General features: G+C 43.2%; 1 protein-coding gene across 1 annotated transcript in view; it reads left to right on the forward strand.

Moving 5' to 3' along the window:
- GALNT10 (polypeptide N-acetylgalactosaminyltransferase 10) overlaps nt 1-17,204 on the forward strand; it is a 223,161-nt gene that overhangs the window by 111,890 nt on the left and 94,067 nt on the right. The window contains exons 2-3 of the mRNA XM_065874259.1: nt 361-463; nt 3,330-3,468. Coding sequence (XP_065730331.1) covers nt 361-463; nt 3,330-3,468 — 242 coding nt within the window. The remainder of the gene's footprint in view (nt 1-360; nt 464-3,329; nt 3,469-17,204) is intronic.

A 17,204-nucleotide genomic window follows, 5' to 3' on the forward strand; every position in this document is an offset into this window, starting at 1 on the left:
AATGTAAAGTTACATATGCAGCTCACCTAGGTGGCTCACGTTATATTCTGTTGGACAGCATCACACCTACCTACCTCTTTCTCTCTTCCATGGAAGGAATATCTGTCCATCTGTTTTCTCTGCCGTGGGTTTGTAAGTTCCAGGACGGAGGACACAGTGTGTCATCTTTCTGAACTTTGCACACCTGGCTGGCACGGAGCAGGACTAACAAAGCTATACTGAGGAAATTAATAAATGAACCAATGATGACAGGCATTCAATCAATACTGAAAGCTCCCTTAGGCAGTGTAATTTCTGGGTCTCTGTTATTAAACTTATTTCCCCTTTTCTTCTATTTCACAGTTTTTGTCTTTTTTTAAGGGCTCACACAATCAGCAAAAGAAGACCTTTTTCTTGGGAGATGGGCAGAAGCTGAAGGACTGGCACGACAAAGAAGCCATCAAGAGGGATGCTCAGCGTGTAGGTACGAGAGCAGAGCATCCTTGGACGGTCCCCTGGAGAGTGTTTGCACACGCGCATGTGTGTGTGTGTGTGCGCGAATGTGTGTGTTTAACGGCGTTATCTGGACCTCCTGTTGACTCCCTGTCCGTTTGCCGTCATCCTTCCCCTGGTTCCTGGGATCCCCCGCTTCACCTGTTAGCTGACCCCTTTCTCCACTCACACCACCAGATCCACTGCCTTCGGGACTTTGCCCTTCTACCTCTATGGTGATAGAAAATGTCTCCCTCCTTGAAGATATTTTACCACTAAAGTGAGGAGTAGTAATCATAAGAGGCAACACTTATTGAACATGTATGATGAACAAGGCCCAAGGTCCACACTTCTGTTGGTGAAACTCCTCACCAACCTTTGTAGCGCATTTGATGAGAAGAGACCTGGAGTTCAGAGAGGTGGGGTAATTTGCCTATAGTCACACAGTGAGAAAGAGGCAGACTTGGGAGTTGAACTCAGGTCTAGAGGGCTGAGTTGATCCCTACGCAGCACCATAGCCACAAGGTTGAATGAATCTAGTGGGCTTCAGCTGAAGTTTTCTTTGCCTAATTAGCCTTTGGAACTGTTCCTGTTACACTGCAGAGTTGGGAAGGGGTGGGGTGACTCGCCACATAATTTCTGTGGCGAGTCATCTCGAGAGAGAGCCTGGGCTAGGAGCCAGGAGAGCAGCTCAGATACCACCTACCAGCCATGTGACCATCAGATAAATTCCATCTCCTGGAGCCTCGGTTTCCCCCTCTGTCAGTGGGGCTCATGCTTCCTACTTTGATAACCTCAGGGTGTTGTCGTGAAGGTGATAGGTAAAGTACAATTTACAATACTGGAAAGCACCGTAGAAATATAAGGGATTGTATTTTATTCATTTTTATCTCAGAGGTACCCACCACTATTGATTTTTTTTTTTTTAAGTTATACTATGACAAAACCAGATGACAGTAAGGCTCTGAATAGAGCTGATGTAACCACTGATGGTCAGGGAAAGCGAAGACAGGACATGCATTTTTCTATATGCCAGTGATTTAAAATGAAGGGGATTTAAAATGTTTTAAATTTTTTTTAAAATTTTAAACATGATTTAAAATGTTTCCTTAAGAAGGGAAACATTTGAAAAGAGCTAATTTTCCAGGCAGTTATACCGGAATTATTGGAACATTGGGCCAACTAGCCAGAAAAGAGTAAACAGTGGCGACATTATTGAGAGTAATAGTAACCAGCATGTGTTGAGCACTCACTGTGTGCCAGGCATCTTGCCCTGCATTCCCTCCTTATTTCCTTTTTTTTTTTTTTTCCGGTACACGGGCCTCTCACTGTTGTGGCCTCTCCCGTTGCGGAGCACAGGCTCCAGACGCGCAGGCTCAGCGGCCATGGCTCACGGGCCCAGCCGCTCCGCGGCATGTGGGATCTTCCCGGACCGGGGCACGAACCCGTGTCCCCTGCATCGGCAGGCGGACGCTCAACCACTGCGCCACCAGGGAAGCCCCCTGCATTCCCTCCTTAATCATCACATTGAACCTTCTCATCCCAGGGAATACAAAAGGCAAAACTCAAGACATAGAAAGGCTGAAGGCGCTCCTGAGATGACACAGCTGGGAGCAGCAGGCCGGGCTTCAAACTCCACTCTGCCCAGCTCCAGGGCCTGAACTCTGAGTCACTCCCCTGCACTGCCTTCCCGAAGCTTCCCTCCCCGCCGGAACAGATGCTTCTGCTCTTCTTTTTCTGCCTGTTGCATTTGTGTCCCTTGCAGGATCTGTGCTGGGCACTGGCCGGCAGTGTCTTATCACAGAGCAATGCAAGTTACGGGTGGCGGAGTTCTCTCTCTCATTGGGCTGGATTGGAGTAGACACCACCCCTGGGCTCCCCTCTTTGCTTGCACCTTCTCATCAAGCTGATGTTTCAACATTTACTTTGCAAAGTAAACGGGGTGTTGCTCAGTCCGTGGGCTCCAGAAGATGAGGTGATGTTGAATCAGCTGACTTTTGTTACCCTTTCTTCTAGACCCTTGCCAATGGCAGATGCTTGGGCTATTATTGCAGGGGTTGGGGGACATCCCCACGTACCATCTGCACCCTGGGAACCCAGAGGGTAATTTCCTAGAGCATCAGGGACTCTTTCCCCAGATGGATTGTAAAGAGAGAGGAAAACTGGTACTGGATCCACCCAAATCCATTGCTCAAAACAACACTTTTCAGGCAATCCAGGCCTAGGCTAGGCAAATCTTAATTTGTTTGCTGGCTTAAAAAAAATCAAAACATCTTTTATCATTTGTGGCAATTTTGATTTATATATAAAGCTTGCCTTGCCTGGAGAGTAATCATAGTATTTCCTCACATGGTTAATAGGGTTTATAGTTTACAGAAAGCTTTCATGTATGCAACCTCTCATTTGACTTTCTCAGCGTGGTGTGGGTACCAGACAGGAAAAAGCTACAGTTCAGAGAGGTAGTACTGGCCCAAGGTTGATCAGCTTATCGGCAAGTGACCTGGCCTCCCGTCCAGGTGATCAGACTTCAGGGTCAGGGATGTTTGGGGCTCCTGGCAGAGTGGGGGAAGCATGGGCTTTGGAGCCCAGAGACCTGGTTTTATAGCCTTTCTGCGTCCTGGTTTATCTGTCTATAGAATGAGGGCTCGTATGCCTACCCTGACAGCTTTGCTGGGGACATTACATGAGAACAGGTCTGAAGTGCGTGATACGCCCATGGCTGAGTCTCAATCCCCTCACCTCTTTAGCCCTGCAAAATATCAAGTGTAAAGTTCTATCTTGGTGATTTAACCATATTTTTCATCTTCCCTTCCCCACTCCATTTAATTGGCAACACTGACTTTGCTCTTTGCTCCTAGGAAACGGAGAACAAGGGAGGCCCTTCCCCATGACCGATGCTGAGAGAGTGGATCAGGCATACCGAGAAAATGGATTTAACATTTACGTCAGTGATAAAATCTCCTTGAATCGCTCTCTCCCTGACATTCGGCACCCAAAGTGAGTGTAACATCTCTCATCTTCTGGGATCTAAGGATTTTGCCCTGGGCTCTTGTTGAGAATTAATTAAAGAAAAAGGTACATGAAGCACTGCTGGAGATTTCCTCCTGTTACCCAGGGCCTTTGTGCACAGGTTCGTGTGATCAGATTCTCCTAGAATTTAGAACTGATGTGGCCGAGGGACAATATTGTCTCTCCAAAAGAGCTGGTCTCCTTCCTCTTTTCAACCAGCGGAAACCATGACCTCTGTATTTCCTTTTCTGACTCTAGCCCACAGGGAAGTCCAGACCTCAATTTGCAAGACAGTTGCAGCAGCCATTTCAACCCTCCCTTTCTCCACCTTCTGTGTGTGACATTTTTATTTTTTTAATCTTTATTTTAGCTATCCTGTGCACCTGTACATCTATATGTTGGTTATAAGCTATCTCAGCTCACTTTGAGAGAGGACATATCATAATGATTATAAAGATAACAGTGGCAGCTAACATTCTTTGAACAGGTAGCGTGTGTCAGGCACTTCATTTGCATTGTCTCAGGTCCTTGTGATGTAGGTCCTGTGATGATGCCCATTTTTACAGATGAGGAAACTGAGGCTTAGAGGGGTATTATAACTCATGTAGAGCCACACTAAGAAGCTGAGCCAGTTCTTGAGCTGCAGTTCAACCAAAAACTATACTCTGGATCTTAAGCCATCCTGCCTCCCCTTTTTAATAGGAGTACTGTAGTGGTCATTGTGATTTTCTAGCAGAGGGGTATCTCTTAAAGTTGCTGTGCATTAGAATCACCTGGAGGGCTGTTAGTTCGAACACAGGACCTTGATCCTCACGCCAATAATCCCTGATTCAGTAGATAGGGTCGGGGCCCAAGAACTTCATTACAAGTAAGCTCCCACATGATGTTTGTAAGGTCACACTTCGGGAACCACTGCAAGCAGAAGATTTCAAAATTGTTTCTTCACGAAGGCAGTACTGAGTAGAAGTGGAGCATAAACTGTTTCGCTCAGGGACTAAGAAATTAGAAGCCGGGAAAAGATAATAACAGCTAACACTTATTAGGTACTTACTGTATGCCAATCATTATTCTAAGCCAGTTGTTCTCAGAGTGTGGTTCCCAGGCCAGCAACAGCAGCATCACCTAAGAGCTTGTTAAACATACAAACTGCTGGATCTCAGCCCAGGTCTACTGAATCAAAAGCTCTGCACAGGGACCCGGCCGTCCATGTTTTAACAAGCCCTCCAGGGGATTCCGATGCAAAGCTGAAGTTTTATATATACATTCTTTTTTAATACTCTTTTCCATTAGGTTTATCACAGGATATTGAATAGAGTTCCCTGTGCTCTACAGTAGGACCTTGTTGTTTATCCATTCTAAATGTAATAGTTTGCATCTACTAGCCCCAGAACCAAGGGTACTTTAAGTACATTAATTCAGCCAAACCTTCCAAAAACCCTATGAGACAGGTACCTTTATTATCACCATTTTACAGATAAGGAATTGAGGCCAAAAAAAAAAGCTAAATAGTTACCGTGAGATGATACAGCTGGTAAGAGGTGGTGCTAGAATTTACATGCAGGGAGTCTGACCTAGAATCCCTAAGTCATAAGGTCTTTCCACCTATAAGGACTCAGTTGGTAGAATATAATAATAAAGAATCTTGATAGCATGTGTAGCTACTTACAAAATGCTTTCTGCCCGCTTACGTCTTTCAGTTCCTGCAATAGTACTTTGAGGTTGGTGTTTTTATTATCATCTCTACTTTGTAGATGAGGAAAGCACACAGCTAGGAATCCCCAGCCGGAAGGTGTGCTGCTTGCCCAGGACGGGGCCCAGTTCAGAAGGATTTCTTGCAGCGAGGGGAGGGAGCGAGGGCCTTGCAGGGCTTGCTCGGGCATTCGCTCTTCGTTTCATGGTCTTCACTGTCAAGCCCGGGATTTTTTTCACCTAAGTCTGAGAAGGTAGCTCAGATATTACTGATGTTGTTGGATTCAGAACCGTGACCCGACTCTGAGGGTCAGAAACTCAATTTATATGTTTAGCCCCTCGCAGAGTTCAGAATTCTGCACTAATTTCATCTTTCTAAGTCTGGGAAAGAAGTTTCATCTGGGAGCATTATTCTCTTACCTCAGCTACTGCTCTGTGGTTCTGTAGGTTCTCAACTCTGGCTATGCCTGGGGTGGTTTTAAAAAAATACAAAAGCCGGGGCCCTACCCCAGCCACTGGAGTCTGAATCTCTGGAGGGATAGCCTGGGTCTGAGGATCTTCTGAAATCTCAGAACGTGATTCTCGCATATAGCCAGGGTTGAGAACTGCTCGTGTGAAATAAGGAATATTTTTACAGTGAGAGAGAGATGCTTTCATCCATTCATTCATCTGTTCATCCAGTAAATGTATATTCATGGTCTTCTGTGTACCAAGCCCTGTGCTGAATACCAGGAACACAATGATAAATGAGCCATTATTGCTGCTTTGGGCAAGAGCAGGGGGTGGATGGCAGGAGCAGGTCATTACCCCACAGGTGAGAACTAGTGAGGGAATAGGCACAGGGTGCTTTGGAACCCCAGGGGACACCCCCACCCGACACCAGCCTCTGCGGGAGAGGACTAAGCAAGACGGTGCTTTGCCTTAACAACTAAAGGGGCGAGTCTCCCAGCTGTTAGAGGGAGAGCCAGGGGCGGGGAACAAACCCTTTTGTCTCCCAGTGCAGTGCTCTCTCCCGACAGCCCAGAAGAAGAAAGGTCTTCATAATCAAGGCGTCCTTGGACCCACAGATAGGTCTGTGAATAGAATTCAGGAGGGTCTGTAAACTTGGATGAGAACAACATTGCATTTTCCTTTTCATGAACCTCTCACTGAAATCTGGTGTTCCCTTCAGTTATGACTGTAGACAACGAAGCACCTATGATATCTTCACCAAAAGAAATCATTTACTTTCCCATCACTTTACAGATATCTTGAAATGTCACAGATACTCATCACTGCTTTGGAATGAAGGTAGTTTTTAGAACTTCCACTAGATCTCGTCATTTAATGTGTTAATGAAGAAGCACATTTATGACTCTATTTCAGATTCTTTTATTATGTTGATAACAGTATTTCAGTCTAACTGGTTTCCTTTACAAGCTCATCTATTTTATTTTATTCATTGTACACACTGTTCTGAGAAGTGATGATAGGCTTCACCAACCTGGCAGAGAGGTTCAGGGTTTGGGTTTAAGGGAAGGAGGCCCAGTTCTGGGTGGATGTGAATTGAGCCTAAGGCTCTCCTGTATTACCAGCCCACCCACCCAACCAGTATCCAAGTTATGGCAAAAGATGTCGCTAAATCCAACGCTCCTGACACCCACCCTTTTTTAGAATCCCGTTGTGGAAGCTGACTTTTTTTTTTTAACGGTAAAGATGGATTTTATAAAATCATTAAGCTGCTTTACTTTACAATTTGACGGAAGGGGCTACAGTGGAATTTTGCAGAGCTAAGAAAATTGTTTATATTGCTCTGATAAGAAGCAATTTAATATGAACATCTATAAACATCCATTTCACATTTGCCATAGTTTGTTGTTAATTTTTTCATATGAAAGTTTTGTTTTTTTGCTTTAAGTCTTGAATATGTATTCATTAAGACTCATTTAAGCACTAGAGCACTGCTAAAATTCCCTGATTTAAAATATCCGTTTCTGATTACATAACAAGACCTCAAATATTTGGCACCTATACAACTGGCACCTTTCAACAAATGGAATTCTAGGCAGAAGTTAAGAAGAGCTATTGAGAAAAGCCAAAGACACTGAATTCAGAGAAATTTCCTGGTTGGGCAGGTCTCTGTAAAAGCAAAGTGTTCTGGGATTGATTGAAAAGAAAAGCATGCAGCTAAGCACACTCCATCCTGTAGGGTCACAGGGCAAATCAGCGTTGAAGCTGAGCTGAAGAGGAGAAGGAGAGCAGTGATGAGCAGGCAAGAGGAAGGGCAGCAGGAGGAAGAAAAAATATCAACAGGAAAGGAGGGAAAGGAGGGTTAAGGCATGATTGGTATAAGATAGACCAGTGTGAAGAACAGGAAAGGAAACATCAAGAAGGGAAAGAAGAAAGCAGAAGGACAATGGTGTGAAAAAGAGGAAATAAAAATATGAAAGATCCAAACCAAGGAAAAATGGAATCTTATCCAGAATATCCTATTATAATACCTGAAAGTTAAGAATCAACTCTATTTAATCTGTATTAGTCCACATTGGCAAATAGCAGCACTTATTATCTTTTTAAAAAATTTTATTTATTTATTTATTTATGGCTGTGTTGGGTCTTCGTTTCTGTGCGAGGGCTTTCTCTAGTTGTGGCAAGCGGGGGCCACTCTTCATCGCGGTGCGCGGGCCTCTCTCTATCTCGGCCTCTCCCGTTGCGGAACACAGGCTCCAGACGCGCAGGCTCAGTAGTTGTGGCTCACAGGCTTAGTTGCTCCGTGGCATGTGGGATCTTCCCAGACCAGGGCTTGAACCCGTGTCCCCTGCATTGGCAGACAGATTCTCAACCACTGCGCCACCAGGGAAGCCCCCAGCACTTATTTTGATAAGATAAAAACTCAAATTGCTTACTCAATTGCAAGAAACTGTCTCACATGGATTATCCCATTGGGAAGCTGACTTTTCCTAAATGAGTTGACAGATGTCTTGAAGAGCTTTTCTTTTTTTCCAGGGAAAGTGGGGTGGGAGAATCTTTCCTGCAGTTTGACAGCAGAAATGTGTGAAGAAGTTAGAGCAGTCAAGCCACTCAGTCCCTCCTGTTGCTTTTAGCTTAAACAGCTTCTCTGGCAGGAGCTGAGGTTTATATTTGCCTTCTACTCCTTCAAACTGAATTTTGGCAGCAGCCTGTCAAGGACAGGACCAAGGGGCTGTTTGTTTGTGCCAGCTGCATTTGCTTCCTCCAGAAGCTGCACCAGGGAGCATGCAGCCACGGAGAGTGGAGACTAGGTGGTCCGGCCCCACTTGCTGGGTTTGCATGTGGGAGGTGGCCAGCTGGCTCTGAGCAGGTCTGCCCTCGGCCCCTCCTGCCAAGGGAACAGGAACAAGGATGGCTGGTGGGCTGGCCCACTTTTCTTCTCCCCAGGGGCCCTGCTGGGCTGCGTGGCAGCCACACATGGAGGCCCCCTCCAGGGCACAGAGCTGGTAGCAGCAGAGTCCCAACTGCTGGAAGTTGCCTTGGTCTAAAAGTTCCTGGGCACACCCCTCCGTTGGATGATCAGCTTCTTCCATGCAAAGATTATCCATGGTGGGGGTGAAAGCAGCCTACAATCCTGACCTGCTTTCTCCAGTCCATGAATATAGCTTCCAGTAATGAATGAACCTGAATGGCATCTTTGTCACAAGAAAAGGCCCGAGTCTACCAGATTCTTGGTTCCATGTTCCTTCTTGATTTTTCCTTTTTGTTAAATTAACATGGTTACTTTATGGTATGTGCTCAATTTCCTCAAAAGAATTTATAAGCTCAATTTCCTCAAAAGAATTTATAAGAATTTATAAGGCCTGGATTCTGTTGAGTGCCTTTACATCCCCAACAGGCTACAAAAGCAACAAGGGATCTTCCTTCTCAAAGAATGAAGATCACTGGAAATAGTAACTATGTGGGTAAATACATATAATTTTTTCTTACTGTTTAAAACTTTCAAAAAGATATCTGACTGTGTAACCCAAAATGATAACATATCCTTGCATTTAAAGCATAGATAAAAGTAAAATACGTCCCACCATAAAGGTTAGAGGGGAGAAATGTAACATAGTAAGGTTCTCCTACTTAGGAAATGGTATAATGTCATTTGAAATTAGACTTTAAAAGTTAAAAGTATATAAAAGTATGGGCTTCCCTGGTGGCGCAGTGGTTGAGAGTCCGCCTGCCGATGCAGGGGATGCGGGTTTGTGCCCCGGTCCGGGAGGATCCCACATGCTGCGGAGCGGCTGGGCCCGTGAGCCATGGCCGCTGAGCCTGCGCTTCCGGAGCCTGTGCTCCGCAACGGGAGAGGCCACAACAGTGAGAGGCGCACGTACTGCAAAAAAAAGTAAAAATAATAAAAATAAAAATAAATAAAAGTATATACTATAAACCCTAAAAGGAGCACTCAAATGACAAAACAAAGAGTTGTAGCTAATAAGTCAACAAAGGAGATAAAATGGAATCATGAAAAATATTCGGTTAATCCAAAAGAAGGCAGAAAAGGAGGGAAAAAAGAACAAAGATCAGAAAGGAGAAGTTGAAAGCGAGTACCAAGATGATGGACTTTAACCTAACCATATCAATAATCACATTAAATAATCACAGTAATTACTTTAGTGGAAAAGCAGCTTGTCCGATTAGTTAAGAAAGCAAGATCCAACTACATACTGCCTGCAAGAAACACACTTTAAAGATAAAGATACAAATAAATTAGAAATGAAAGGATAGAAAAGATCTTCTGTGCTAACATTAGTCAAAAGAAAACTGGAGTGACTATATATTAATATCAGTCAAATAGATTTCAGGACAAAGACAATTACCAGGGATAAAGAAGGTCATTTCATGATAAAGGGATCATTCATCAAGAGGACATAGCAATCTTAAATGTTTAAGCAACTAATAAGAGAGTTTTAAAATACATGAAGCAAAAACTCATAGAACTGCAAGGAGAAATAGACATAGCCACAATTATGAAATTTCAACACCTCTCTCTCTCAATAATTGATACAACAAGTAGACAGAAAATCAGCAAGGATATAGTAGAGTTGAACAGCACTGTCGACCAGTGTGACCCAGTTGACATTTGTGGAACACTCCACTCAGTAACAGCAGAATATACAATCTTTTCAAGTGCGTACATAACATTTACCAAGATAAACTATATTCTGGGCCAGAAAACAAGTCTCCATAAATTTAAAAGGATTCAGGTGATACAAATTATGTTCTCTGACCACAGTGGAATTAAATTTAGAAACCAATAATAGAATAGTGTCTTAAAATTTCCAGATGTTTGGGAACTATGTAACTCAGGAATAACAGATGGGTCAAAGAAGAAATCAAAAGGAAAATTAGAAAGTATGAATGATAATGGAAATAGACTATGTCAGAATTTGTGGGATGTCACTAAAGCAGCATGTAAGGGGAAATTTTGTAGCATTAAATGCCTATATTGGAAAAGAAGAATGGTCTCAAATTAATGACGTCAGCGTCTACTTTAAAAACTAGAAAGAGTAAGTTAATCCAAAATAAACAGAAGAAAGGAAATTTTTAAAAAGATCAAAGCAGAGATCAGTGAAATAGAGAATAGAAAACGAATTGAGAAAAATCAATGAACCCAAAAGCTGGTTCTTTGAGGTGGTCAATTAAATTGATGTCTTAGCAGCCTGATAAAGAAAAAAAAGAGAGAAGACACAAATTATCAATATCAAGAATGAGAGAGGTGATATAACCACAGATTCTATTACTGTTGAGAATAATAAAATAATATTCTGAACAACTTTATTCCTATAATTCAACAACTTAGATGAAATGACAAATTCCTTAAAAGATACAAACTCCCAAAACTTACTCAAGAAGAAATGATTCATTTAAATAGCCCTATATCTAGTAAAGAAATTGAAATTATATTAAGAACCTTCCCACAAAGAAAACTCTGGGCCCAAATAGATTCCTTGGTGAATTCTACAAAAATTTAGGAAATAATACAAATTCTACACAACTCTTCCAAAAAGTTAAAGAGGATGGAGTATATTCCAACTCATTGTGAAGAAGCCAGCATTACCCCGATACCAAAACCAGACAAAGACAACACAAAAAAGAAGATTACAGGCCAATATCTCTGATGAACAGAGATGCAAAAATCCTCAACAAAATATTAGCAAACCAAATTCAGCAATATGTCAAAAAGATCATACAACCGTGATCAAGTGGAATTTATTCCAGGGATTTGAGGATGGTTCAACATCCACAAATCAGTCAACGTGATACACACCACATTAATAAAATGAAGGATAAAAACCATATGTTCATCTCAGTAGATACAGAAAAAGCATTTGGTAACATTCAACACCCATTTATGATAAAAGCTCTCAATAAAGTGGGTGTAGAAGGGACGTATCTCAACATAATAAAGGTCATATGTGACAAACACACAACTAATATCATACTCAGTAATGAAAAGTTAAAAGCTATCTCTAAAATCGGGAACTAGACAAGGATACCCCTTCTCGCCACTCTTATTCAACATAGTATTGAAATCCTAGATAGAGCAATTAGGCAAGAAAAAGAAATTAAAGGCATCCAAAATGGAAAGGAAGAAGTAAAATGGTCACTATTTGTAAATGACATGATTTTATATACAGAAAACCCTAAAGACTCCACCAAAAACCTATTAGAAATAATAGAATCCAGTTGGAAATGGATTTGTTATCATGGTTTGCTAAGCATTGCAGTATCCACAACATCCGGATAAAAGGGTAGGGAATCAGGAAGAGGGAGAGCACTGAAGGGGAATTGCTCCCTGGACCCAGAAGAGCTAGAGGCTGAGAACCTATTGAGGGACCACCACCTTCCTCCCATGATAGTGTGGCCTTGGTGTTGCTGGGGGTTGAGAGCCAGGAAAGCCTGATGTTTATAAATATCTGCAGAAACAGACAGGAAATCTTCTGGAATGGTGATGAAACCTCAAGCAGGAAAGGCCTGGGATGTAAAAGAATTGAGTTTTTCTGGCCCAGAAGGCATCACCAGTTGTGCATTCATGGGACCCCAGGGGACCAAAGGAAGCTGTTGGCAGAGCTGCTGTCTGTGTTCTTGGGCTCCTGCTGCATGGACACCTCATGAATGTATTCAGAGCTAATTAAATCAGGAATTTAAGGCAACCGTGTATGTGTGTTAAGGGCTCCTTTCTCATTCCTCCATCCCCGATCTGTTGCCCACCAAAATGCAGCCTCCTCCTACTCATTTATACTAAAATGATCAAATGTCAGTCCCTGCCTTGAAGAGATCTCAAGCCTATTAGTCAGTTGAAAGTTTCTCTGCAAGTCATTCACTCATTAATTAAGCAAATACTTATTGGGTGCCTACCATGTGTGTTTATTACTTCCTAGCCTACTAGTGTAGGCTAGTCCCTGGGAAAACAGCAATGAACAAAATGGGCAAAATTTCCTTCCCTCCTAGAGCTTACATTCTACTGGGCTGGGGAGGTCATAAACAAACAAATCAATATATTTATTTTCCAGTGATGTAGGGAAAGAAAGAAGCAAAGTAAGAAGTAGAAAAAGTGACGGGAGAGGCTTCCCTGGCGGTCCAGTGATTAAGACTCCATACTTCCACTGTAAGGGGGCGCAGGTTCGATCCCTGGTTGGGGAACTAAGATCCCACATGCCGTGGGGCACGGCCAAAAAAAAAAAAAAAGTGATGGGAATAAGGTGTATTTTATTTCAGTGGTCAGGGAATGCTTCGCTGATAAGATGACATGTGAACAGAGAAATGAAGAAGTGAGGGGCCTAACAAGGCAGTTAACTGGGGGAAGAGCCCTGCAGGCAGAGGAAACAAGTACAAAGGCCCTGAGACCATCATGCTTGGCTGTGGTACCCAGTGAGCCAGGAGGAGAGATGAGAAGCAAGGCTGGAGGAGTGTCAGGGTCATGGTGGGGCTTTGGCTTTTACCAAAGTGAGTAAGATGGGAATCCCTGGAGGGTTTTGAGCAGAGAGCGCCATGATCCGATTTTCACTTTCGAAGGATCCCTTTGGTTGCTATGTTAGAATAGACTGAGGTGGCCAAGGGTAGAGACAGGGAGAATAGTTAGGGGTATATTACAGACTCAGACCACGGTGGGAGTAGAGATTACCAGTGGCCGCATTCTAGATATACTTTGAAGATGGAGACTACAGAATTTACTTACAGACAGTATAGATATGAGAAAAAGAAAGGAATCAAGGATAACGCCAAGGTTTTTGGCAAGAGCGACTGGGGAGATGGGGTTGCCATTACAGAAATGAAGACTTTGGGAAGCGCAGGCTTGGGGGAAATCAAGATTTGTATTTCAGTCAAGGTTAAGATGTTCTAAAAACATCCAAACGATGATGTCAAGTAGGCGGTTGAATAAATGATGCCATTTGTGTTGTGAAAAATGGAAATGGTGGTGGGATCCTTTATTGATTATATTATACATTATATTGTGGTTTTAATTAACTCACTTTCCTTGAATAGCAAAAAATGTCTGAGGCATAACAGACAGTAAATCTAAAAATGACCCAGGATCAGCTGTGGTCTGTGGTGTGGTGTGCAGGATGATAGTATGTGTGCCACATTCAGGTCAAAGTGAGGGTGGTGCACACCTTCTGCCATCTACAATGGGAGTGAATGACTGGAGTCTGTGCCCACCCATCTCCCACCCCCCACCCCCACAGTGCCAGGAGGTATGTCAGACCCTCTGTACAACAGTGACAGGCTTGGAAGATACATTTAGTATGTATTAGCAGTTCTTACCCTTTTTATCTTGATTTGTATGGTGGAGTAAGCTCACTTGACACTTCTGTAATGGAGTGCTTGAGTGTAAGATTAGCGCCCCAGAGATCCTCAGGATGAGAGAGATCCAGACTCCCTAGTTTGGCAGGCTGTTAGCAAGGCAGTTGTGTAGGGAGGGGCAGGGGGCAGAAGGAGGCTGTAGTCTGAATGATTTGTGAGCTGGGAAAGGAGAAAGTCCAGGTTTCTTTGTAGCATCACTGGTTCTACGGGAAACTTCAGTCGGCTCTCCTCTGAAATTAAATTTCTCTCTTCTGAGCAATAGTGTTTCTTCTAAGACAGCAGTTATTGATCCATCAGACCTAATATTGGGATTTAAAGGTGCTCATAAGCCTTAAAATGAAATGGCAGCCAATAAACTTTCTCAAATTGACTCCTTTTCTTGTAATTTTTAAAACAGATTTCAGTGAATTCAGCCTTTTGGTGAAATTACGGAGATAAATGGCTTATACATAAAAATGGCTGCCTGTCAACTGAAAATCAAACGGGCATGTATCCCATATGATTTATGCTGGGTGAAAAGCACTCGACATCCACATGAGCTGTTGTGTGGTTTGTGTTCTTTTATCATTTCTGCAAACAGATACGTTTTCTAAGTCTTCTTGAAATGGGTGCTGTGTTCTCCATGAATAATAACAACACCTGCCATTTATCTAGTGCTTGTGTGCCAGGCATCGTGCTGAGCACTACACAGCCTCAGCTCACTTGTTCCCACTTTGAGGTTTGGTGTGATGACGTTTTTCTTTCCTTTATGTCTCAACATCATTTTCTCATTTACAAAAACTCTGTCACAACTCTTTTGTGATTCTGGCCTCTCTGAAATCGTTTGTGTCTAACAGGGATTACTAGCTCCATTTTACAGATGCATACACTAAACCTCAGGGAAGCTGAGTTCTTTGCTCCAGTTCACACAGCCTGTAGAAGGCAAAGGAGACTCACACCTGGACCCCAGCCTGTGCTCCTTCTGCTGCATCACACAAGACCGAGGCCCATTCCTCACAGGGAAGGAAGCAGACATTTTTACATTCGAATCCTTTGTGCATGAAGGTTCTTGGGCCAGGCGTAGCGAGCAGGGTTGGCTAGATAAATGGACACAACCCAGACACTGCTTGAGTTGCCTTTCACTCCCGCTGCTGAAGGTAACATATGCTTGTCCAGGAGCAGATAAATCGCCCTCAGTAAAATTGGTTACAGAGATGAGTTTGATTTCTAAGTGGTATTGCCCTTGAAAGGATTTAAGGAAAAAGAGAATAATGACTGGAAGATAAAGACAATTATCAATTCTCTCCCTTCATTAAGATGGTATCACAGGCAGAATGATGATAAGAAAAGCGAAGCAGCTCAGCTTAGGAGCAATGAGACATAGACTAGAACATAACTCCCTCCCGATTGTAAGCCTCCTTCTCCACATCTTTTTGGGGGACAAAATCAATAGTGCCTCCACCCAGCCAGCCACCTGCAACCCTGAATCTGCCCAGGTAATGAATGGTATCAGTTTAGCATTCTGTAGACTTTTCCTTTGTTTATGCAACATATGGAGACATAGCAAGAGGTTTGGGGTTTTTTGGTTTGGGGTTTTTTTCCCCCACAAAAATGTGGTCATACTATATGTATTTTATTCTACAGGTAGGTTTTTTTTGCTTATATTATGCTCACTTTTCTAAGACATTTCTAATAGCTGTATAATGTTACACAGGAATCTCATAAATTCAACCATTGCTCTGTTGACAGGCATACAGGTTGTTTCCATTCTGGAAACACTGGCAAAAACATCCTTGAACATGTTTCTTTACATTTTAGTTTCTTCTTTTCTCCTCTTGTCATGAATCATGAAGAATCTTGATATTAAAACCCATTTCCTCCTAACCTTGTTGGCCTGGCATCTGGCATCTAACGGGAGGTGTGGTCCTTATGGTGGTTATTTCATGCTGATAATTCCGGGCCTCTTGACCTCACCTACCATATTGATTAACCAGAGTTCCTCCTTCCTGCTGTCAGCCTGTGTTTAAAGTTTGAGCACAGGGAACACTTTGCATGTTACGTCTGCAGAAGGACCAGTTTTATCATGTGGGACAGCCATGTGAAGAAACTGTTGGATTTTGCTGTGTGCTTTAAAAATTTTTGCTGTTGTTGTTGTGGTTTTTACACCATTCTCAACACTAGATATGATCTGAGCAAAGGGCTTTCCAACATGTGAGTTCAAAGGGAGAGGCAAAGACTGCACAAACCAAGATCCTTTAAATACTGCTCGTACTGGAAGTCTCTGGTACCGGTTAGGGGGCCCAAAACGGGATGAACTGGTGGTGCAGAGGTGCATAATTAATACTAATACACTTTGTTATTCTCTTAACTGCCTGTTGAGAGGAGGGAAGAGCAGGTGGGTGCAGCAAAGGCTCCCCTAAATGGAAAAGGACCTTCAAAAAGATGTCAGCCTCAGCACATGTTGTCACACTAATTTTCCGGCTCCTCTGGTTCCAGCCAGACTGTGTTAAAGAGAAACCCACGCCTGGCTCATCCCCCACAGAGCGGGAAAGAAGGGCTGGGGAGCCGAGCCTCAGCTGTAGAGAAAAGGCTTGCTGTCGGGTATGTCAGGAGAGGGCCCAAACCTGCATCTGGAGGGATGATGAGGGTGAAGGGCAGGAGTTTTTCACACTCTGCCCACTAAGATCCAGTTTCTTCCTTTTGTTCCAGAGTCTGGAGCTATTTATAATTTCCACTAAGCTTCTTGGGGGCTCCAGAGCCCATAAGACATTGTCTTCCTGAGAATGTTGTATTATAAGGAACTGTCCTTTATGTAAAATACAGAGGGGAGAATTTCAGAATGTTGAACTTAAACCATTTGCTGGAAAATGACCTACACCGTGGCCTCGGGGAGGTGGAAACTGACATGTCTGAGCCAGGTGCTATACCAGGTACATTCACATATGGTATGTCATTTATTCCTTGGGACAGCCTTAATAGGAAAGAGTTATATCCCCGTTTTACCCACATGGAACCTGAGGCTTAGGGAGGCTGTGACCTTCCCCAAGTGACACACTTCTAAGTGACAAAGGTGAGATTTGAATCCGGATCTGAGGGTCTCTTCAGCTCATGTCCCTTCCCTTACCACAGTTTCCACCTTGGAAAGTACCCTTACTGAAGCCCCTTGCCCTTTCCTGGGATGGCCATCCCTGATTCCAAGAGGATTGAAATCAGGAACATTCTCTTTGCTATGAGTTCTCCTCCACATTTAC

Source organism: Phocoena phocoena, chromosome 3 (genome assembly GCF_963924675.1).
Source record: "Phocoena phocoena chromosome 3, mPhoPho1.1, whole genome shotgun sequence".
NCBI lineage: Eukaryota > Metazoa > Chordata > Mammalia > Artiodactyla > Phocoenidae > Phocoena > Phocoena phocoena.